General features: G+C 38.5%; 1 protein-coding gene across 29 annotated transcripts in view; it reads right to left on the bottom strand.

Annotated features, from left to right (window-relative positions):
• Positions 1-24,251, bottom strand: part of CLASP2 (cytoplasmic linker associated protein 2) — a 152,244-nt gene that overhangs the window by 92,262 nt on the left and 35,731 nt on the right. For all 29 annotated transcript variants that reach the window (XM_017820818.1, XM_017820723.1, XM_017820691.1 and 26 more), the window contains exon 7: positions 17,265-17,335. In XM_017820818.1, the coding sequence (XP_017676307.1) occupies positions 17,265-17,335 (71 nt within the window). The remainder of the gene's footprint in view (positions 1-17,264; positions 17,336-24,251) is intronic.

The raw sequence follows: 24,251 nt of genomic DNA on the forward strand, positions 1-24,251 counted from the left end.
TTTGAGATACACTGAACTATCTTAACCACTGATACATGGGCATTCTTAACTGGACTTTTCATGGTTTATGTTAAAATAAATTAAAAACTGTGGTACAGTTACTTTTAAGTGTTCCAAAATAATAGCACAGAACCATAAGCATATAAAATTAATGGCTGAAAATTATCTGTTTTAATTCTATTAAGGCTAAAGCGATAATGTAGCTGAGTTTCTTTTGGTTTGGGTTGGTTTGTTTTTAAATAAACATAAGCAGGAAAATTCTGTACCATCTTTTAAAGAAACCAGAGGTTTCCCCCACCCTTTTAGGTCTTTACCCTTTTTTTACCTTAGGATTTAACATCAAAATCCCAAGTGAACTTCAGGGACACTCCGTTTCTAGAAATACGCTTAACAGTGTTTGTGAAAATCTGAAACCTGAGGTTTGTATTTATAGCACTTCATGACACCAAAACATTTTATTTGCTTCCTGTAAAATGTGCTTCCCATGCGCTCTCACTCATCTGCAATGATACACTTGGTCTGTAGCTCTCATAAAAGCATTTCCATGTACTTCAGCATGGAGAGCCCCAGCTTGAGTTTTAACTGCTGCTCCACAGGGTATAATCAAGGTGCAGTTCCAGCTGAGCCAAACGTGTTTACTACGTGCCTTTGGCTGGCCAAAGGACCAGGGATGGAGGTCCTGACTGCCAACACGCAGAACACAATGCCAGTTGTACTCTCAGCATCAAACTGTGACCGCACTGCTGGTTTTACGCTGCCTACAAACAAAATAAATTTCTACAACAGAAGTCACAGAAGCCTAAATGTAATTGCTATTTCAAAACAAAGCTATCTGAAGGATGCAAACTTCTTCCATTCTAGAATGGCTAGATAATTTTCATTCCAGGTAATTTTAAAGGCCTAACACTTTCAGAGTATCAGATTTTACATATGCAAATACATCTGACAGCTGAGAAAGCACTATCCAAACAGCATTTTACAACAAAGCTGCAAGGTACTAAAAATAAAAAGCTGTATGAATTGCTAGTAACACACGGAACATCTCAAAGGAAAAACACAATAAATGAAAGACACTGAGCCTCAGTTAAATCTCACAACACTGTTCTTGTACTCAGTTAACTTTAAATCATATTGAGTATGAAGAGTTTTGGAGGTAAGCGCACCATAACGAGAAGAACTTGGAATCTAGTGCTGCCAAAAGCTGCTGAAGCAGCCTGATGAGCAACAGATGCTCTCACTCCAGTGCAAGTTCTCTTTCAGATGAACAACTTCAGGAAAAAAAAAAATTCAAGAAAAGATTGTTCGTTATCTTCAGAAAGCTACAAACACAAGACTCAATGTCTGAGCATTAGAAGTCTTCTCTTCTAATGGAAGGCAGAGATCTGTACCACAGAGGAGCATTCACGCAGCAAGTGAACTGGTATCAATGAACTGCTGTGCATTCCTACAAAACATTTCAAGAGTTGTCAAAGGAATTTTTCCAGTAAAAGACCCACCACACCAACCTGCAGGGCACAACAGAAGCTAGAGTGTACCACACTTTCAAAACTTGGGGTTTATTCAAAGTTATTCTAAGATTAAATCCAGGAAGACTAAAATTCTGAACTACGGCAAAGGTTTAAATACTGAAATTCTTACGAAACAAACAACACAATTTGAACTAAAAATAAACAGAATACACATGCTATCTTCGTGCCTTTTAGCATTGCTCTTGGGGGCCAGATCAACTCTATGTAGTGTATGTTTTCCAAAGTATTTGGAGAGATCAAAGGACAAACACTTACAATAAAACTTGATACTCAAAGAACATTCTAGTACTACCAATATTTAAAACTTCAAAACAATCTATTTACTGTGATTTGGCTATAGAGCAGTAAGGGTCATTACAGATGCATCCAGTGAAGAGATTCTAGAGAGAAGTCTAGAGCTTGTCATATCCAGAGAAAAATGCAACTCAAGCCTCTACCTTAGCTGGTTTTAAAATTCACAGAATTAACTTGACTCTTAACAGCTAACATTTTGTAAGTCATAGTAACAGAAGAAAGAAACACAGTATCACCGACACCACTTTCCAAGTACAAGATCTATATTTTACCTGTGCTACTCAGCAACAAACCAGAAGTTAACTGACCTTAAAGCAGATCCCCAAGTAACACCACAGAGGGGAAAAAACTGGATCCCCTGCAGTAACACTGAACTAAAGTTGACCATAAAGGCAAATCTTGATACTGTTATCAGAAGCAACATCTTACGCATCTAGCACCCCTGGAGTTGTAAACACCAACTTGTAGCATTTCATTGTAGATTGATAATTAGTCAAACCAGAGAACACAGCATATTTAATATTTATATATTTAATAAAACTAGTTTTTAACTGCCTTTTCTTAAAAACATGCCCTTTCTGTATCCCTTTTGGTTCCAAATACTGCTAATAGATACGAAGTGGTTTTGAACTAGTGCTAACAGTTCCTCTTTCACACCACAAACTGTTTATGATGACAACTGCAAAATCCTGCCCAAGCAAAACAATGGTGAGTACATAAACTCCTTAGATTTTCCAAGTCATCTCCCATTCTGTGCCTACCAAGACACCGACTGCCAGTCCCCCTTCAGTGACTTACAGACATAGACTGCATCAATTACTTGGAACATCTGGGACTGGATCATTAGCTCAATTCCAGATGAACTGGTACGGCCTACAACAATTTCTGTCAAGCATGAAAATGAAGCCGCAAGCACTACACATGCATCAAGTTAGTTGATCCTCCTAATCCATACTTCAAGCCAATGTCCCGCATCATTTAGTGAGCATTTTATCCCTTACACATCAGGCATTCCATACAGTCCAAATCTGTTTGTCCTAACACAAAGGATAGGATTCATTTGCCTAAGCACAGTCATCTAAAACCAGTTTAGACAGTCCTGGGTATCCTGTCTGGCGGCCAGCTGACATTCCAGAAGGCCACAGATCTCTTGCCAGTCTCGTGTCACGCCTCTTTGCTCCACATGGCTACCGTGAATACTGCAAGGCACCTCAAGTGGCACGAGACACCTATAGCTGGACAGATGGATCACACCAAAGATGCTTTAGATCTACCATAAAGGCATGATTCCTGGGCATTCTCCCTGTGCCACAGCAGGCAGAGGGATACTGAACCATTAGGAGGCAAATTCTCATTCACAAACAAAAACCTGCTTCCCTCAACGACAAAGCATGAGTCTTTAGGAGTCAACACTGTAGGCACAGAAGTAACACAAGGCCACTTCCCAATGTATTTAACTTCACCTCATGTTACCTCCTCCGTTTCTCTTTGCATTCCCGAAGGAGGCAACTCTACCAATGATTCACTGCTGGCAAGTGGTTCTCTTGTTCTGTGCAATATATTCTGATGCTCCTGAGCAAAATCTCAAACTCTTACCACAAGAGACTCCTTTTTTGACAGTAACCTCACAGGGGCTAGGGGAGATAAAAAATACCAGAGAACAGTTGCTAAATAACAAAACTTTGTTCAAAAATTCCCCAATGTACTAAAGCCAAACGTATTCCTTCATGTGCTATTTTTTCAGGCAGTTCCAGGGAACAAAAAGAATAAAAAAGGCTCCCTTAGTAAGGAGAGCAAGAGTCAGTAACAGGAATAAGGCAAATATTTATCAGTTAAAATTTGCTGTTGATCCAATCTTAAATTCTGATAAAGTTGCCCTAACTTTTCAACAAGCAAAGCAGAACACAGCTCTGCTACATTCCATCAATCTGCTACAGCACACTGAGAGAGGCTCATACCAGATGTGCTTTTGGGTTTTTTGGTTCTGGCTTGTGTGTTTGGTCTTTTTTTTAAAAACATGATTCTCAATTAATAGAGCAAAAGAGAGGAAGGGAAAACTGGAAAATAGACACTAAACCTGATAGACTTTTTCAGGAGTGGCAATGGCATATGCCACAATAATTATCCACATTTAATACAGGCCTATGCTAATGACACTAATGATTTATCCATTTTGTTCCATAGTTTCATGAAGAAATATGTTCAGAAAAGATTTAATTCAGAAAAAATATAACATATACCAGTACTATTTTCCTAACCCCAAAGTAAAGCTACTCTTACGGTTCATCTTACTATTGTCTGGATGAAAGACAAGACTTAACTACAGGTTTCAAATAAAGCTGCAATAAGCCAAAATAAGCAACTGAGCTAATTTTGCTCCCAATTAAAGCTTCATTTCCATTTCTAGCTCTAGAATATCTCCTGTAAACCTAAGTAATTTTCTACTTTTTACCTATTAAATTTTAAGATCGTTTCTGCAAATCTTGCCATATTTTTTACTTTTACAGCATCTGTAAAATTATTTTTGTAGGTCAGTTAAATTTGATTAAATTAATAAACAAATCATTTAGTCAGTTTTAAATTCTTGCAATTGGAATTTCCTTTTTTATACATGTCCCAAATGTTACTCACAGCAACCTACTGAAAACTGAAGATGCAGCCAATATTACTGTATTTTAAAAATCATCAGTTTCACTTTACTTACAACTTTTCTCAGGCACGTTCAACAGCCTTTTAAATCAACATCTAATAGTCTATAACCTATTAGCAACCAAAGTAAAATTTTATCAGTAAAAAGGGGAAAGACAATCAGGTTCTCCAGAATTCATGACAAGGCAACACCTAAAACAGGATTCAAGACTAAATTTCAAGATTTAAAATAAAACACATACTGTTACTGTTCTTCAACATCTATACCATATTATTGCTTTAGGCCATGCTATTTGGGCCTCCCTGCACTATATCCAATGCTGAAATGTTAACAAGTCATGTGTTTTTTGGGCAGGGGAAAGGAAAAAAGGTCTAGTAAGGACACAGGCATGCCTCACAGAAGAAATTAAAAACTGAAAATTTCTGACAATTTAAAGACATTATAGGTTAATTTAGCAATGTAACATAGAAACCAATGGAATTCTCCTCTGTTTTAGTACAAAGTAAAATATGCCTAACATAGCACAAATATTTTGCACTATAAAATGTCAGAATTAAAGCTGAGAAGGGCAGTAACTTCTGAAGCAATCAAGATTTCTGGTAAATGAATGAGTACTCCCCTAGAGAGTCTCCCTATCCAGACACTCATTAAAATGAAAGGAGGCAGTTCACTTAAAACAGTGATAACAAAAGAAAAAAAAAAAAGAAAAGGCTTGAAGAGAGTTTTTACTTCATGCCTGGGTAATTTGTGAGCCAGTTCACATATAAAAGACTCATAATTCCTATCAAAAGTGATGGTTTATTGAACTGTTGTCGTCCATCTGAATTCAGACCTCATTTGTGGCCTAACACTTCACTCTGTTGCTTATGTTGCCTTCTAAAAAACCTACCACTTCAAATATCTTCTTGAAGTATAAACTCCACTATTCACATTTAAAATATCCTGTAAGCCAACAGCTAGTCTTTGCTCAGTAGGCCTGTTTTCATTAGTGTCTTCATCATCTCAGCTCCAGAAGTCATTTTATTTCTTTCTTCACAAATTCCCTTTGCTTGTACATCAATTATCTACTCTCAACAGCACCAGCATTTTCTCCAGTGAATCTAATGACCTATTTTAAAACCAATTTATTTATCACGAAAACACATTATATTTAGAAACCACTATCCATAAATTGCAATAATATGAATAGACTACTGATACATTTAAGAGGAGAAAAGTGAGAAAGAAGGACCACCATATTAGTATTTGCAGCTAAGTCAGTCAAACAGATATCCATCCATGACATCTCCAGTACTTAATTCAGTCACACAGAAACACCTGAGTTTAATGATTTGAATTTTTAAATTACCAATTATATCACAGCAAGGGTAAGAGAGGTAGATATAAATACCATGTTCATTCATGTTTAACATATATCACAAACATATGTCATCACAAAGGGCCATGTGATGTATATCATATAATATTAACAGGAAGGTTTACAAACAGTGAGCTTAAACTGTGATTTACTACTAGAGGCTGACAGTGATAAATTTAATTCTGTCATCAGAGAGATCATTTTAGTAGTAATGTTTGCATTATGCTTCAGTATGGCCAACTTCTGCATGTTCAACTCAATTTGCATGTTGAAAATATAAAATGGCAAGGCAGACTAACAAATAAAACACAGGTCCTAGAAGGAGAAAGTCTAATATGAACACACAGCAGATAAAATGTAGAGAGATTTATTTTTCTGAATTTTAGGTCCATGCAGTTCAGGAATTAAAATATTAATATCTGCACATGAAAATGTGTACACCACATCACAGAATGAAAGGAGTTGTTAATGGCCTTTCAGCTCACTAACCAACTTGATCTCTACCTCATGTATTCAGAAGTGGAGATTAGGAAAATATGGCAAATTATCTTTATTTTACTCTCAATGTTGCCATTTCACTTACAGGTGATAAAACTTTAAGAGGACAAACTCTCCTCAAACTGGACTTTTCCCCAAAGAACCATAGAATGGTTTGGGTGGGAAGGGACCTTAAAGATCATCAAGTTCCAGCCGCCCTGCCATAGGCAGGGCCACCTTTCCCTAGACAAGTTGCTCAGAGCCCCATCCAATCTGGCCGTGAACACCTCCAGGGATGGCATTTCCACAGCTCCTCTGGGCAACCTGTTCCAGTGCCTCACCACCCTCATAGTAAAGAATTTCCTCCTCAGATCTTGTCTAGATGTACCCCTTTTCAGTTTAAAGCCATTCTTCCTTGTCTTATCACTCCAGACCCTTGTAAAAAGTCCCTCTCCAGCTCTCATGTAGGCCCTCTTTTAAGTACTGGAAGGTGCTACAAGGTCTCCCTGGAGCCTCCTCTTCTCTAGGCTGAACAATCCCAACTCTATCAGCCTGCTTTCATAGGAGAGGTGCCCCAGCGCCCTGATCATCTTTGTGGCCTCCTCTGGACTTGCTCCAACAGGTCCGGGTCCTTCCTATGCTGGGGACCAGAGAGCTGGACACAGCACTCCCAGTAGGGTCTCACCAGAGCTGAGTAGAGGCTCAGAATCAGCTCCCTCAACCTGCTGGCCACACTGCTTTTGATGCAGCTCAGGACACAATTGGCTTTCTGGGCTGCCAGTACACATTGCCAGCTCATGTCTAGCCCCTCATCCACCAGCATCCCAGAAGTTAAAAAACTCACATCCCATCTGAAAAATGTGAAGTGCCTGCGATGTAGCTAGGGAGCTACCAAAGCGTATTTTGATGAAGGAATTGGGCAAGGAAAGAACACACAAACTCTAAACCACAATTCTTTAAAAACTAAGAATACTTTTATAAATACAATATACAGACAGGAATTTCTTATTCAGGTCAATACTATGAAAGAACCTTCACCTCTGAAGGCATTTCAGACAGGTGTCTGAAATGATCCAGTTATAGCTTACTTGCTCATCAGTATTTATTACAGGAAGACTTTATTAAAAATAATATGCAACAATAAGGAAATACTCCTCATATTTCATAGATAACAAAGATGAAAATAAACCCTGCAAGGCAAATATCCAATTAGTCAAGTGGAAGACTCTTGTAACATCTTTCAAAGAAAATCCTTAGTAGGCTTTAAGTTTCTCCTGTGGCTGTCGGCAATTCTAATGTCTTTTTTCAAAATGCACCCTTTTAAAAAGAAAAATAATAAAAAACCCCAACCAACACCCATGCAATATTAGCAATAGTCTAGATTAATCAAAAATATGCAGATACAAACTGATAACACCAAAAGAATTTTTTAATTAAGTAACTTGTTCTTAAAAACTAATGGAAACAGACTCCAACACTACAACCAACCAACACTTTCGGACAATAGATTAAACATACCTGGACATCTTTTTAGTGGATTCATATTTCATATTTAGTGAAAACAACTACCACCAGCATCACTACCAAGTTCCCCAGAACTGAACACCAAAATAGTCCTTAACACTTTAAAAATGTCATTTAGAAACAGAAAGACGAAGCTTACTTGTAGCTATTACTCTAGAATATATATATAAAAGTGCACTTATCACTGTAGAATCTATGCTTGTTTTGAGAAAATAACTGTGCTTTGTCATGTCTGCAGCTTTTTTAAGCAAAAAAAAAAAAAAAAAAAAAAGCTCTGAGTTGCATACTTCTTCCTTGAATTACTTTTTTATTCACATCAGTCTTGAACCTTGCTGTATTCATCCATCCTCTGAGTAGAAACTGTGTCCTTTCATATATAGCCTTTGGCTTGTTTACACATTCCCTCCCTCTCCCACTCAGTTGTTTCACTGTTCCACTGTTCTTTTACTGCTATTAGCAACGGTACGTGCACTTTATAGACAAAACACTAGTCAGAATCTATGTTAATCACTGGGAGTAGCATATGACCTTACTGCGAAAAAAAGCTTTGCACTGGTTTGGTTGGGAACAGCAATCGAATTCCAGCTCATGGTATCTGTCCTCCCTCTCCCAGGCACAGTGAGTAAAGACGTTTCCTGACCCAATGTGCCCAACAACTGCTAATAACGGAAGAGGAGTGGTGGGGAGCAATCACAGGAAAAGGAGCCAGTGCAGGCACAGTCAGCACACTAAAAAAGCACAGGCCCAAACAAGAACAGAAAGAGGAACAAATGCTGTGTTTCTATCCCCCAGAAAAACTTCTGCTGCCATCTATATTCCCACCTCCAGGAGACAGCTCTCAATGGTACAAAGCACACAGTTACAGCCCGACCAATTTCTAGGCCAGTGTAGTAATTGCTTGATTATCATCACTCACAGGACTCTGTTGGTTTAAAAAGCCTCCTACCAAAAGGAAAGGAAAAATCAGAAATACACCTCAGAAATCCTTATGTACTACAATCACATATATACCTTTTAAATCAAGCTAATGTCTAAAACATCACTGTAGCCTCTGTACATTTAATATATGTGCAATCTCTTTTTCAGTCAGAAGTAAAGTACTAAAGCTGTACAGCACCCACACTTCACAGAAACTACTAATCAGATTAAAGACTTAGGAAGACAGCCCTCCCTCAGAAGAACATCAGGGAATGAAAGGTAATTGTTCTTGTGCTCTAGGACTATACATACATTAATGAAGCACTTTGCAAGAAGACAAAACCCATAATTTGATATGCATATGTACTAAGATAGAAGGATAATTTCTATTCATAAACCAGTCACATACGTTTTATCATATGAAATCTGACAAGTGCTTAACGTCACGCAACGTCATTACGCCGTATGCCATTTACATAAAAATACACTAATAAATAAAGATGTGCTTATTATATAATAGAAAATAGCATACTTAGTATATACTAGTGTAGCAAGTGCGTGCACCAAATATGTTCTCTTACAAAGCTGATTATATGCTTTTAGATAGCCCTCAAATACCTTATGTCTGGTAGTGCAATATGTTTAGTGCATCTTAAGAAAACCTATGTCTAATCTTCCCTACAAGGCCGTTTGTAGTTTTAGGCAGATGATTTTGTTCTTATCCTAATAACCTTATTCAACTGGGATCAAAGCAGTCCCTTACCATGAAATAACAGACTAACAGCACAGGTGACAACGAGGTGAGGAAACACTGTTGGAAGCTGCTGAATTACAAACCCTGAAGAGAAGGCACAATGCGATGTGCCGCCCTGCAATTCTGTCAGCCACCTCCTAAACAGCCTAATCTGGTTACCAGCGGATCATGGCAGAAATGCATTATCCTCTCCAAGGAACAAGGAAACCAGAGCAAGGAGCAGTTCCTGGCTGGTTTTCCTCAGCAACCTAAGAACACAACTTGCAGGTCAAACACAGACACGCAGTCACACAAGTCTGCGAAATGCCTTTAAGACTGAGACAGCGCATGCTTTCCCACTGGCACACATTCAGTACAGTAGAAGTTACGGTCCATTTGTTTGCTGGGCCACAAGCACAGTATTATTTTTTTTTCCCCTCTACATTCTTCTAACAAAAGCTTGGAGAGCTTGAGACAGTTGAGATGGGGGCAAACAGAAAATCTGTCTCTTCCCTTTAATCTTCACTTGAGAAATCAGATTAAGATTCAACTGTTAAGCACCATGTTTTATTTACATTTCTGCTTGTGCTCAAGAAAACTGAAAAAAATCCAAAAGGTTCCAATAAGCCAGTATCTTGCATTCAAGATAGAATGTTGAAATTACCACCTCTGTATCACATGTCCAAACATACTCTGCAATTTTTTAACACATCTAAGATGATTAAATGAGCAAACCAAGTAAGACAAGTAAAAAAATCTGTTCTCTGAAGTATATGCACAATGCCTTCAGCCTAGTCTTAAAAATATCAAGTTTAACATACATATTGGACACAACGAAGTGACATTTTGTCAAGAAAAGACATTTTTCAAAGGCTGCAGAATCACTAACCTAAAAACATTATGTTGCATATATAAGGAGGATGTACAGAATGGTAGCAAACCTTAATTAAATTAGAAAAAAAAAGATCAAAAAGTTTTCTTAATAGTAACTAAGGTTTTGTTTTCCCTAGCAGTTTCATAACATAACATCAGAAGACTGAATTCCTTGTAAATGTGGTAAGCAGTAGTTTTAAGAGAGACCAACAGCTACATAATCATCCTACACACTGTTAATTGTATTTGGCATCATTGCTCAAAGCTCCTACACAGAATGTCAGCTGACTGCCTGAACAGTACTTTGTTCTTAGTGCCTTTGTTAATGACGAATTAAATTATACAGAAGAGAGCTCCACAACCACCCTCACTTTATAAACCTCGACCATTACAGAACCACAAAAATCCTATGGCTTTGCCTAGGGAATGCAGTTATTTCTTAACATGCTACAACTTGCATCCTTAATCTGCAAGTTACCACAGTCCATGTTTACACCATGGAGAACTGTGTTGCTTCACAGGAAGCAAACAAAAGACAGAGAAAAACATTTCCAGGGGAAAAAAAAAATCTCAACAAGAGGGAGCTTACAACATATTCAATTCTACAAAGACCATGACTCCTCTTGCACCTTCCAAATGACAAACAAAAATATAAACATCAGAGACCTGCCCGAATTTTATTTAGATTGTACAGCCCAGCTGTAATTTCACTGCTGTAGTCATGCTCATTATCTCTTTCAGTCTCCAACATAGGAAAGAACTAAGTGAAAAACATACACTTCAGGACGCCTTAAGAAAGGGTCTCTCTCAGGACTCTTACAACTGCTGTTTTAGCCAATTCAGACAATAGATTTAACCTTAATCTGTGATCTTTATAAGACCATCCTTGTTATTTAAAACTATATATATACATATAATCATTTGTAAAAGCACAGCTATCCTACTACATCCCTAAACTTGCTGCAAGTCCAATGAACGCTTAAGTTTCTCTGAAAATAACAACACATGTATAGAAAGTCATCAAGGTATTAAGCTCAAAGAACCTGGCTGTCACGCAAACCCAGGAGGTGTTACAAAGGTAAAACATATGTCTAGTTTTTAACGAAAACACAACAATATAGTCTGAATTGCTTTACTGACCTACTTTCCATTGGTTTGTGTAACAATACACTGTGCAGTGAAGGAAACATAGTAACATTCCTTGTCTATTAAATATACATCCCCAGCCCTAGCAGCAAAGCTCTTCTTTTATGGCTACGCTGAATTAGTACGAATTTCTTCACAAAACAGGGCAGATTAACACAAGCTTGTATACTAAGCGGTGTACAGTAAATTCAGCCCCAACTTGCAGAGGTAGCTATAACATAACTAACACTGAGGCGAGAGGGGTAAACACAACGCCAACATAAAAATGCACAGCGGAACCCGCCAGAGTAGTAAATAATTGAGATCACGGGCCACTCCAGAAACCCAGGCATGGTTAAAATTTCAGAAAAGGCTGGAGTTGCCATGCTGGGTGCCCGCGGTACCCTCCGGCTGCTGCGCTCACCCTCCATCCCTGAACGCCCGGCGGCGGCGGAAGACAACCCCGCCAGGGTGAGATGCCAACCTGCCATTCCAACCTCCCCAGGCCCCCCGTGCCTCCAGAGGGCTGCAGAGAACCCCCCCGCGCCCCCGAAGGGGCAGCGGCGCTCCGCACTCACCGTCCCCCACAGCCATCATGCCCGGCGGTGCCGCGGGAGGGCGGGCGCGGCGGGTCCCGGCTCCCAGCCGGACGCCAGCCGGATGGATCCCTGCCACCGCAGCCGCCGCAGCCGCCGCTCCGCTTCAAAATAGCAGTCCCGCCTTACGCGGGAACCCTCCGCGCCCGGCCCGGCCCCGGCCCGGCCCACCGGGCGCTGACACCGCCCTCCGCCCGCCCCCGCCGTCATGTGCCCGCCGGGATCCCCCGGGGCCCGCCCGGCCCGGCGCTGGCACCGGCCCCGCCGCGACCCCTGCGACGGGGTGACATCCCACCCCCCCCAGGGTGAGGCTTTAACTCTCCAGCAGGAGAAGCAGCAGCCTTGGTTAGGACGGGCAGAACAGAGATCAATCAAAACATAACATACCACAAAATAAAACAATAAATCCGCGGGAAGTAGATAGGAGTTTCGTTGAAGAAAGGTGCTGTCTGGTTTTTCGTGAGTTTTCGGAAGGCTTTTTTTTTTTGGAAACCCCCTCGGAAACTGTGAAGAGAAACACTTTCCAAAAGGTGCGTGGGCATCACATGCTGGGGAGTGTTCTGTAGCACTATGGGAATTATAATAAAACCCCACCCAAAACCTGGGCTTCTGATTACAGTTTGTTTCCGAATCAACGTTTTTAAGGGACATAGTGAAGGTAGAAAGAGTGCAATCCAATAAAGTGATTTAAAAAAAAAAAGAATAGCAAGTAGTACCAGTTTACTTTGTCTTGGCCATGGAAAAGTTTAAAATTCAGAGAGGCTGTAGCATATGGAGTTACACAGTGCGTGAGAACCATCCATTTGCAGGAGCCGGGCACTGTTCCCCATAGTAATAATCCAAAAACTCATGCAAATTCCTTAAAAAAAAAAGTGGAAGAATCAGCCCAATGAGGCCCTTTACTTCCAAATGGGCTTAAACTGACCATTACGCTTCATCAGTCAGTAAATGTTCCTATTTAAAATCATAAAGCAGGAAGAATAGCAGCTGAAATTGAAAACTGTGGCTACATTTTGACCACTTGCATTGAGTGAGCAAAAGAAATATATGCAGCTCAAAACCCTATAAAATAATCATGGCAGCTATCACAGTATTCCCAAACGATATATATTCATGTTGTGCCGCACTGGTGAGCTCCATTAGAGTATGTCGTCATTGTCTCCATAGTAACTATATTTCCAAATAGAAAACAGCAAAGGGAAATAAAAAACAATAGCGTAATGTGGAAAAACAGATACACACTTGTGCTATGGATTTTTATTTGCCCCCCTCTTTTTTTTTTTAGGAGAACATTTATCTCAACTGCATCTTTATCACCCATGACACAGCTCCCTTACGCTATGATACGTAATCTGTATCGGATCGTACCTGTCACATTTTATGTTTGTAAAGCCAACCCTATGAGCCATTAAACATTAAAATGGAAAAACTTCCCAGGTTGAATAGAGATGTACAGTTTATATTCAGCTCAAATCATTCTGTCTGCTGAAGACAGCAGAGAGCTCAATATTATTCATTTCCTTACTTTCTTTTAATATCCCGTCTCAAAATTTACACTACTACCTGATATAGGAATCTGCTTAAATTCTCTCAGAGAAAACAGTATTTACAAATTTCAGGCAGCAGAAACAAGTGCTTTTGCAACACTGAGATTGGCTGCCAGTTCTGTTTCCATAGAAATGAACATTCATTTGCTGGAAAACGGGGAGGTGCTTTAAAGAATCTTCTCCAGTTTGAAGGGCTACATGTATTTCTGATGGAGTGAAAGGACAAAACTAGCAGCACATGTTAAGCACATTGCTTAACAGGCAAACATCCTGATACGGTTCCCTTAATATGCAACATCATTATGAATGTAAACAAATCCCAAGGTTTACATAGCAGCTCATTCATTCACATAATTCACATTAAAGAAATGATTGCTGGTTTTACTACCCGCAGCTGAGGGTAAAGGAAAATGGCCAGAAAATAATTATAAAAAAAAATAAAACAAAGGTCAGTTGAAGAGGCAAACTAGCAGTGGGATATTATTTAAGGCTGAAAGTCATTCTCATCAAGCAAAAGCACTAAGACTCTTTCTCAGTTTCCGTGTTAGACATGGTGTCTTTTCATCTGCTGGCTTTTAAAACTCCTTATTACACCCTGCCCCAATTATTCCACCCATACTTGTTTAAATGTGCTTTCCACCTCATCTACCCTCCAAGAGGATGTAATTCTAATAGTAACTTGTTCCCCTCCTCCTCTTCTTTACAGTTCCATCACGGATCAGATTCAATAAAGGAAGAGGGTAACACAAGACTAAAGGGACTGTTCATGCTAGATCCCCTCTAGCACACTCACGAGGATAATAAGATATTAAATCTACCAGTGTGCATAAGAGTGCAGGTAGGATAGCTTTTCCTCTCCTCCCTGTATTTCTCCCACATACCAAAGCATTACAAACAACACAATGTTTCTAGAACTCTCGAGCATTAAATCAGGTTAGTACAAACATATTTTTTAAATATGTATTTGTTCTGATTATTAAAATACTACTGAAAACAGTTTGTATTTAGATTGTTTAAAGCTGCGAGCTTTGAGCTTTTATTCTTTTTTTATTCTTTTTCTCCCTCCTAAGTACACACTGAATAAAAAGACTGAAGATCTGACTTCAGTATTATTTGATAAGAAAATCCTAAGTCACACCTCTGGATTCTCAGAAACTAGGTCAACATACCAAACATTTACTACCACAGCAGTGTCACTCAGGACTATGAAGAAGATGACATTTTCTACAGTTATATTAGCAAGTCCTTCCCTATCCATCACATGCTGAAGAGAACCCCATAAGTACAGTCAACTTACTTGGGAGAGTTAACTCCATCTGGCAAAAAGCCTTTCCTTTTGCTGGTAAGAAGGCTCACTATGGGGTTTAATTATATTAAAGTCAGTTGAATAGTTCTTTGCCCTCTCCACACAGCCTCCAACACATACTTTGGAAACATAACCCTATTCCCCCCCACCCTCCCAAACCCTACTACAAAATATCCAAAGCACTAAAAAAAAAAGAAAAAAAATCCTTAACACTGTAACAGATGTGTTAGACATTAAAATCTGGCCTTTATCCAAAGATGTTTGATAAAGCTCCTGAAAGAAAAGTTGCTAACAAGGCTACAGAAATTCAACAGTAACTTTCAATCTACACCGCAAGCAGTAAATACAAATTGTCCTTCAGAGAATAATAAAGCACAAAGCCAAGATAAAGCACTAACAATGGAAGAATACCTTTTCAATAACACTGAAAAACTGCCTAGATGGAAGCAACAGATGAACTAGGTTCAAGCAAAAATACTGAGAACAATGTATTAAGAGGGATTCTGTCTGTGGTACCAAAACAGAATCACAGTAACTTTGCACAGAAATTGGCACCTACAAGACAAAACATGGTTTATACTGCCACAGATCAGCATTAATACCTGTGTCTTACACGAGATAAAATCAGCTTAAAAATAAGGTTTATTAACTCTCTGAAATAGAGACAAAAAGGACGGAAGTGCCACGTTAACTAGTCCAGCAATGTTGTAAATATATTTTCATATATTTAAATTATTTCAATGCACTTATATTCCCTCACGTAACTTTCTCTATTCTCCTGAGAACTACCAACAGAAAAAATACACATGTAAAATGCATCTCTGAACCTCTCAAACCTACGCAGCTGTATTAACTTTAAATGCAAAAGATAATGGTTTGCCCCTTCACAATGAGTAAATTTACAATCTAACACCACATCACATTTATGTAAAACATTTTCCCCCCAAATTATTGAATACTTTCCTTCTTAAAAATACTAATTCTTACAAAGCAATTTTTGTGTTCTTTAAGTGTTCAAGAATAGCAATGTTTTATTCCAAAGCAAAATGCAGCAGAGAAATTCTCACTACCTCAAAGGAAAGGTTAGAAAAACACATTCCTTTGAACCTACACTCCCTTCTGTTTTCATACCAACAAGAAAAGGGTGAGAAAATTTAAAATGAAAAGGGTATATTTGAGTACATGAAGGAATCACATGCATCCCTCAAAGTACTTCTACTCTTGCATGGTCACAGTTTTTAAATCTAGCCAGAGCCTCCTCAGCATAGTTACTTTGAATGAAAAATTAACATCAGAAAATCCTCCCCTATAAAACAAGATCTATGACAGGACCCAATGGAATGGCCTGAAGTTGTGTCAGGGAAGATTTAGGTTAGATATCAGAGAAAGGTTCCTTCACCCAGAGCGTGGTTTGGCACTGGAACAAGGTTCCCAGGGAAGTGGTCACAGCACCAAGCATGCCAGAGTTCAAGAAGCATTTGGACAATCCTCTCAGACACACGGTGTGACTCTCAGGGATGCTCCTGTGCAGGGCTAAGGGTTGAACTCGATGATCCTTGTGGGTACCTTCCAACTCAGCATATTCTGTGATTTTGTGATCTACTGATTCCTTACAGAAGACAACAAAGCTTTCAAAACCAATTATATTAAAGCCACTGCCACTGCACCTCCCTTGTTGCGCTGTTATGTAACATTTTTCTTAATTTATAGTTTTAAGAAAGAATGATGGTTTTGCTTTTTTATACTATAAAAAAACTGCATCGAAAAACCAGTAGGAAGCAACAAGGATTCCCCTGCACAACAGGTTCTCTTTTCTTGAAATACACCAAAAATAAGGAGCTCAAACTCAATGAAATCTTAATTTCAACCTTTAAGTGTCTTTGAATGCTGCAGTCACCTATCTCTATAATTTAAAACTCCATGTATTATAATCATGATGCATCATCTTAACTGAGAAGGTATCAAACATACTCATCAGTAAAGTATCATTTTGTTTTAGAAACATACTGTAAGATAGGATAAAGGTTCATCTGATCTTTTTTCCCGTGCATGAACACTTTGCAGCATTCTTCTATCCTCTACTGAGCACATCTGCAACTTGTTAAATATTCACTGCTTGTTTCCATGCAGTTTCAACACCTTTTCCAGTTGTATTCTGACTGCAGTCCAGCAAATACTTCCAGTAAAACAGTATAAGCTTGTTTCACCAAATGTCTCATTTTCTCAGCATTTACACATTTCTATTCATCCATCTCATGTTGATAATCCTAATATTCAAATATTTATCTTGTATTAATCTACAGGTGATTATAAATATATGATCTTTCATACTCACCACTGACGCTGCTTAAAATCATATTTCCAGAGTTTCTTACTTCATCAAATTTTGTAAAGATTGTTTGCAACCTACAGAGAACAAAAAGAACAAAGTATTTTTATGCATTTGAAATCTCACTGGCTACTGGTAAAAAACAAATCAGCTTATTAGCATATTTAAAGCAGTAATACAGAATATACAAGAGATTAAGAGTATCAAGAAACAATTCCTAAAGGATTCATCTTTAGTTGAGCATCTTCACACAAATGCACAAAAAACTAAGTCAGCTTAGCAAAGAACAAAATTGAGCATTGTTATTAGCATGATTAAATATGACATCCAAAAGTTCAGGTTCAGTAATAGTATATATTGGGTTTAGACAGCTGTGACACAACAACAAAAGGTAATAATTTGAACTATGGAATGTTCATGTTGAAAAAAAATATGGATCACTATTTAATTTATTCTGAGACAATTACTAATTTTCCTAAAAACTATTATTCCTCAAAATTTCCTCAGATTGGTTATGAAAATACTTTTGTGGTAGTTAGCACTTCCACAGGAAAAAAAAAAAACAACTTTTTTCTAAACCTAAGATACACTAAACACTCTAGTTATGTCCAACACGCACACCACTGATTTTAACTCTCACAATAGAAAAACCTCTGCAAATGCTTTGCTACATGTAAAAAGCAAAAAACAACAAAACCAAAAAACCACAAAAAACACACATCAAAACAAAAACCTCCAAAACTCTCCATTTGCAATCTAGTTCCACGAGGCAAAAAATGGTGTTCAAGCAAGAAAGCTGGCTGACACTTCAACAGCCATTTCTCATCACTTCTGCAGAAAACTCAATAAAAGCAGTGGAAGTATCTCACAGAAAAAATGTGACCCACGCACTAGCAATACATTTGTACTGACATAATACACTGTTCAGCTGCAGACACTTGAGAACATTTTCTTACATTTCTCCAAAGACTTTTTTGCATTTAGAGTACTCAGAATATGTAACACACATGAATGTTTAGCTCCAAGTTTATCAGGACCGAATCCTGATTTTAAATGAACAAAGTTATGAACTACAAATCACATGACAGTCTGCAAATCTCAAACAGGTACAGTTCGGTTACATTAACAGAACTAGAGACTACATTACCCAATTCCAAGTTTGCTAAAAATTTGCACTGAAAGGCTGTCTTTACAACTCACAATCTGAACTATTTTAAGGCAGACCTAGAAAAACGTGTAAGAACAATGCCTGGGTACAAAAATCCTTACAAGGCGTAAAGGAGAAAAGTCAAGGACACACAAAGATTTTAACTTCAACATTTCCCAATGCACACACCACTTTTACTCAATGATCCGTGCAGAGAGGCTGTGCACTCTCACTGTGCAGAGTCTACATTCTCTGAGACTGCAGGCCCCTTTCACTCACTGGGACCTCATTTATCTAATAATGAAGAATGCGATAAAATAATGAAATGCAGACAGACGGCAATATGAAAAGTTTGAGCGTTTCCCTGCACCTTCCAACAACTTAGGACTCTCACAATATGTTACTTTTACTTTCCAAATACCTCAAAGCAATATGCTACAGAGCAAATTTGTCCTGGACTTAGCAGGCCCTCAACAAGAACGACACGGATTTAGCTGAGAATTCCACAAAAAGGCCTACCCTAGATGCAAGCATCTAAAAAACCACAACCAAAACCCCCCTTAATCATTTAAGTCAATAATCCATAACACAAACCAGCAGGTTTTCTACGATCTCAACTTATCTCAAAACTATATGTTGCTCAGTAGTAGTTTGCCTAATCTTTCCCTAACATACTTGGCAGCCTCTCTCTGGAACCTATTATCCTCTCCCTTTTGCACCACCATTGCATTTACATCCCCTGCTGCCACAGCAAAATGTCTGAAACAGCAGCAATTCACATATGTCACTGCTTTAATATTAAACCTCACGTCTTTTAAAGAAAAGATCAGTTGGTAAACCAAAGACAAGTTATACGGAAATGGAGTTTTTTTGCACACGAGACTCGGAAAAGTAAAACTTCTGAAATTAAATGCTTTATGGGTACCAGCATTTACTAATGACACATGGAATCCCATTAACATGCCATGTGCTTTCAACCGTACAAAGTGAAAAATTCACACAAGAATCAATACGCATAATAATGCATCAGGTCATCTTGCTTTCATAACAAGAAGTTAATGTGTTTGCTTCATATGTAGGTTCATAGGAAGGTACATTCATAGGAAGTACTTTTAACGTTTACCAGTGGTTGCGAGTTCCCCTCAACACTGCTGGATTCCATCGCAAACACTGCATTAACAGTGCACCTAGTTAATGAGAAAAACTTAACACTACATCTGAAGGGCTAAAACTGTTATCCTGAGAAAAACTGAACATGACTAGAGAGATTAACAGATTTCCTTTGAAATTTCACTTTAATTTTTATATCCTGTAAAGCTGATGTTATCCATTTCGCATACATACTTTACAGAATTCAAAAGAAAAAAGTATTTCCTGCTCTTTTGAACCTAGTTTTCAAAAATGCTTTCCTGAGTGTTTTAAACAGAAGGTAAAAACAAAATGCTTCCTTATAAATATGTTATAATAATACACATGTTGCCTCTCACTCTGGGCAAAATATTTGATAAACTACTACTACGAACAATAAAAAACTGTTTGTCAGCACTGCATGCTATGTCGTCAGCAGTGCAGGCTGCAGAACAACACACAGTACTGCCACTCTTAAAACTTTCAAAGTATGTCTTTATGACCAGTAGCACACTATACAGCATTTGTCATAATTACAACAACAACCAAAAAATCCATTATAACACAGCTGTCAAAAAGGTAAAGCACTACTGTAGATCCAACCCTCTCTTTAGTACAGCTTACAGGAACTGTAACTACTACTTTGCAAAGTCTCTCACAACAAGTTTCTTCCTCCCTCTCCTCCCACCCTGCTCTTCTTGCTACCTTTTTCTCTTCTCATATTTCTTCACAGAGTCACAGGTAGCAAGGCAGTATGGGCTAAAGTCTCTAAAATTATTGCAACCACAATCAATTTAATAATGTTTACAGGAGTCCAGCTCCTGGCAAAAGAGAGCCTGGCCAAGAAGAATCCAAGAACATTTACATGGCTGGATGAAGACCAGTTTCACCAGCAATGAGGAATGTTCTTTGAGAAGAGCAGCCTTATTACTCCCTTTATCTCCTCTCTCTAAGCCCAAGTCTGGATACGGAATTGTAATCAATCACTGAAGTCATCAGTCAACAGAAATACTATGTCACCAGTGGACAGAAATATTATCTCCTTTCTCCAAAAAGACACAGACACATCTTCTGCAACTTCACATACGGAAGGAAAAATCCCCACTGACAAAAAACACATGTTCAGGACAGCAGGCCACTTCTGCGTGGGCTGTCTCACTGCATGAATGAATGTATGAGGTTGTAGCACTTTAAGTGGGGGCTCCTGGCAACCTGCTAAACCCTCTCCTCTGGCAGGTGACAGGTCTCTGTCAAAGTATTCCCATATTATGGTGGTGATGTCCCATGAGAGGAACGCAGCTTGAGCTGACACACGCACGTGGAAACGTGGATGTTCCCAAAGAATGCACACTACACTTCTACACTGAAAAGCTGTTAATTCATATCATGCTTGGTGAAGTTCAATTGTTCATATAACAGGCAGACGGGGATACCTAAAACTTTGAACATGGTGATAAAGAGGCAAAAGAGCACTGCTCCCCTCTCAATAGCAGAAGGACAAAGAAGAAGAAAGGGTGGTAACAAGTTTGTTGTTCATGTCCAAAGTCAGTCTAAAGCAGGAAATGGCCCATATGAAACCTTGCACTTATTTCTCCATATTTTCCTTTTCCAAGGAAAAAAAAAAAAAAGGATCTTGCAGACATGTGTCCACATCTGGACACCCAGATGGACTTCATCTACAACATGAACTAGACAGACAAGCAGAATGTGCCTACCACATAAAATGTGGTATTCAGAAATGCATACTGCAATATGTTTCAATATTTTAGGATATGAAGTTGTGGCCCTAGACATAAGAACTAAACAAATAACTGGTTTTATACATTTATGTTTCTCAAGTAACAGTAGGGAAATCTGTCAGACGAATTCCTGAAAAATAAAAGCTTTTAACACTCAGACTAAGTAACTGCTATCTAGAGCCACATATACTATTTCCATTCAAGGAAGATCAGCCACACAGATTCCATACTATAACAAATTCAATTTGGCCCATATAGAACAAAACCTGTTGACTTTTCTTGGCTCACTGAACAAAACATCAACTTTCAGTATTCACAACTATATTAACACTAATACTTCCAGGCCTGATACCAAAGACTGTCAAACCTCTTTGGCAGCAACTTTAACAAAAGGGAAAACAACATCAAAATTTTCAACCACAGATTTGATACTGATTTCTAAAAAAAGAATGTGCTTCAAGCAAAAAGCACAATACTATTCTGAGATTTATAAGTTGAAAAATAATAAATACAAAGAGGAACCCATCGATTTTATTTATAAACAAACTCAAATTAATCTTGGTAAAGTACAGAAATACACTGAAGAAAAATAAATAGCACCATGTAGAGCTGAACTACAAAGGTAAGATCCCATATTTTATTCATTACCTAGATTCCAACAGGTCCAATAACCTCCTCTAGAAAATCCAGTATTTTCCACAAAGGCAAACCCTACCAGGTGCAGATTACAAAACCTTTTAAGCCTACTATTATTAAATTACTAACTATATTTGGCTTTATATAGACACAACATGTATATACCATTTGCATATTTAAGGAAGTTGAACAATTTCTCAAAACAATGCTTGATTAACTTTCCTGCCTTCCTTTCAGCAGTCGTGAGCTCTTATTTTCTGTGCTTTAAGAGCAAGTGCATTCGAGCAGCAACACACAGCTCTCTAATGTGTAATTTTTTATGTGAACTAAACAAGCCTATGTTGTATTAACTCATGTGTGCACCAAATACTGAAGTAATAGGGTTTTCTGCTAAATATTTATGTTCACACACAATTTTTAGTGCACTGACATGCAGTGAAGGAGCTGCAGTGCAGTTTTTTAAGGCTGAACTCAACAGCTGAAAGCAGCCATGTCTGAACTACAGATTATCTGTAATACTTAAACCCCTTAAAACCTACACAGACACACAAATATGAACAGAGATTCCCCTCAAAATAGTGAATATTCAACATCAAAGATTTTTTTCCACAGATGATAGCTGCTGCATAACCACATGAAAATTTTAATGCATCCAAGCAAAGGGAAAGCTTCTGACAGGCACTGGGGAAGAAATGTTTTAAATTAGGTCTGCCTCTGAAGGAACAACAGTCTGAGCTACCATAGAGCTAATCTGTCTTTCCTGAGCTTTGTCAAACGCCTTCTTATTTGAGTGAAGGAGTAAGAAGAGACCATAGGAGCTCTGCTTTCTGTCAGTGATGGATGGGACAGACTTAGCAGCCTCAACTAAAATAAATCCCAACTCCCCCATTTATCCCAGCCTGAAAATTACCACAACACTGAGACTCAGCTCACATACTATTTTACACTAGCCCTGACTGTCAGGTGCAAAACTACTGAGATTCAGTGGCAACAACCCATTTAACATGCACCAAGTTGAGTCTAGCTTCTTTATGTAAATGCAAATGATACAGCCATGCTTGCTTTCAGATCGGGGCAATTTTGTATTCAGCTAATTCAGACAGTAGAAACAACAACTTGGCACCTACAGCAACTAAATTAGAAGCTGTTGATTGCCCCGAGGATACAAAGCACCTATGGTGTTTAATCCTATTTGGATCCCAAGATGTACTCAGTTTGTATCACAAGGAGTTGTGAACAGTGAGTGCTGAACCTACGCTTACTGTCAGACCCAACATTCATTGTACAAAAGCTGTGTTATCTGCGATCTTTTATTCTCTGTTCCAAACGATGTCCAAGGCCGTACCTTAATGCCAGAAAGATATTCTCTGGTATGTTTCAGTTATCTGCTAGGAAACCCAGTTTTTGGAATTGTAGTAATATGGCTTAAACTTCTATGGTGACCATATAATCTATTAATAGTCTAAAAGTGTGTACAACTTCTCATTCCCAAAGGCAGAGTAAACTTTTCTCTAAACATGCTGAACTCTGCCTGGAATGTGAAACAATAAATTCAACATCTTTCTCCTACGACATTTTCACAGAATCCCAGAACGGTTTTGGATCATCTATTTCCAACTGCTCCAGGACAGGCAGGAGCACCTTCCACTAGACCAGGCTGCTCAAAGCCGCCTCCAACCTGGCCATGAGCACTGCCAGGGATGAGACACCCACAACTCCTTTGGGCATCTCATTCCAGTGTTTCACCACCACCACATTAAAAATTACTTCCTAATACCTAATCTAAACCTACCCTCTGTCAGTTTAAAGCCATTCCCCCTTATCCTATCACTACATGTCCTTATAAGAAGTCCCTCTCCAGCTTTCCTGTAGGCTCCCTTAAGGTACTGCAAAGTGCTCTAAGGTCTCGCCAGAGCCTTCTTTTCTCCAGGCTGAAAAATCCCAGCTCTCAGCCTATAAGAGAGGTATTCCAGCACCCTAATCAATTTAGTGGCTCACCTTTGGACTAACATGTTCTTCTCATGTCAGGGGTCCCACAGCTGAACATGTATTTTGATATATTATCAAGCTGTATTCTGATATCCTATAAATAATCATTAAAAACTAGGGCTCTTAGTTTTTAAGAAGGTTCTGATGAGGCACAGTATCCCTTCTGATAATTCTCTCTGACACCAAGCAGTCAATATATTCCGCTTTATCAAAATCAAGAAGCGAGGTGACAATTCAGAGTAAAGTGATATGTTGATTGATAGGGGGTTAACACATATTTAAAAGTGTAAATTGTTTTGATAAGGAATTTGAAAGATTTTATTGAATGAATAGTCTTTCCTAGGAAGGGCAACA

This window comes from Lepidothrix coronata, unplaced genomic scaffold, assembly GCF_001604755.1.
Source record: "Lepidothrix coronata isolate B3197 unplaced genomic scaffold, Lepidothrix_coronata-1.0 Scaffold3, whole genome shotgun sequence".
NCBI classification, from domain to species: Eukaryota; Metazoa; Chordata; class Aves; order Passeriformes; family Pipridae; genus Lepidothrix; species Lepidothrix coronata.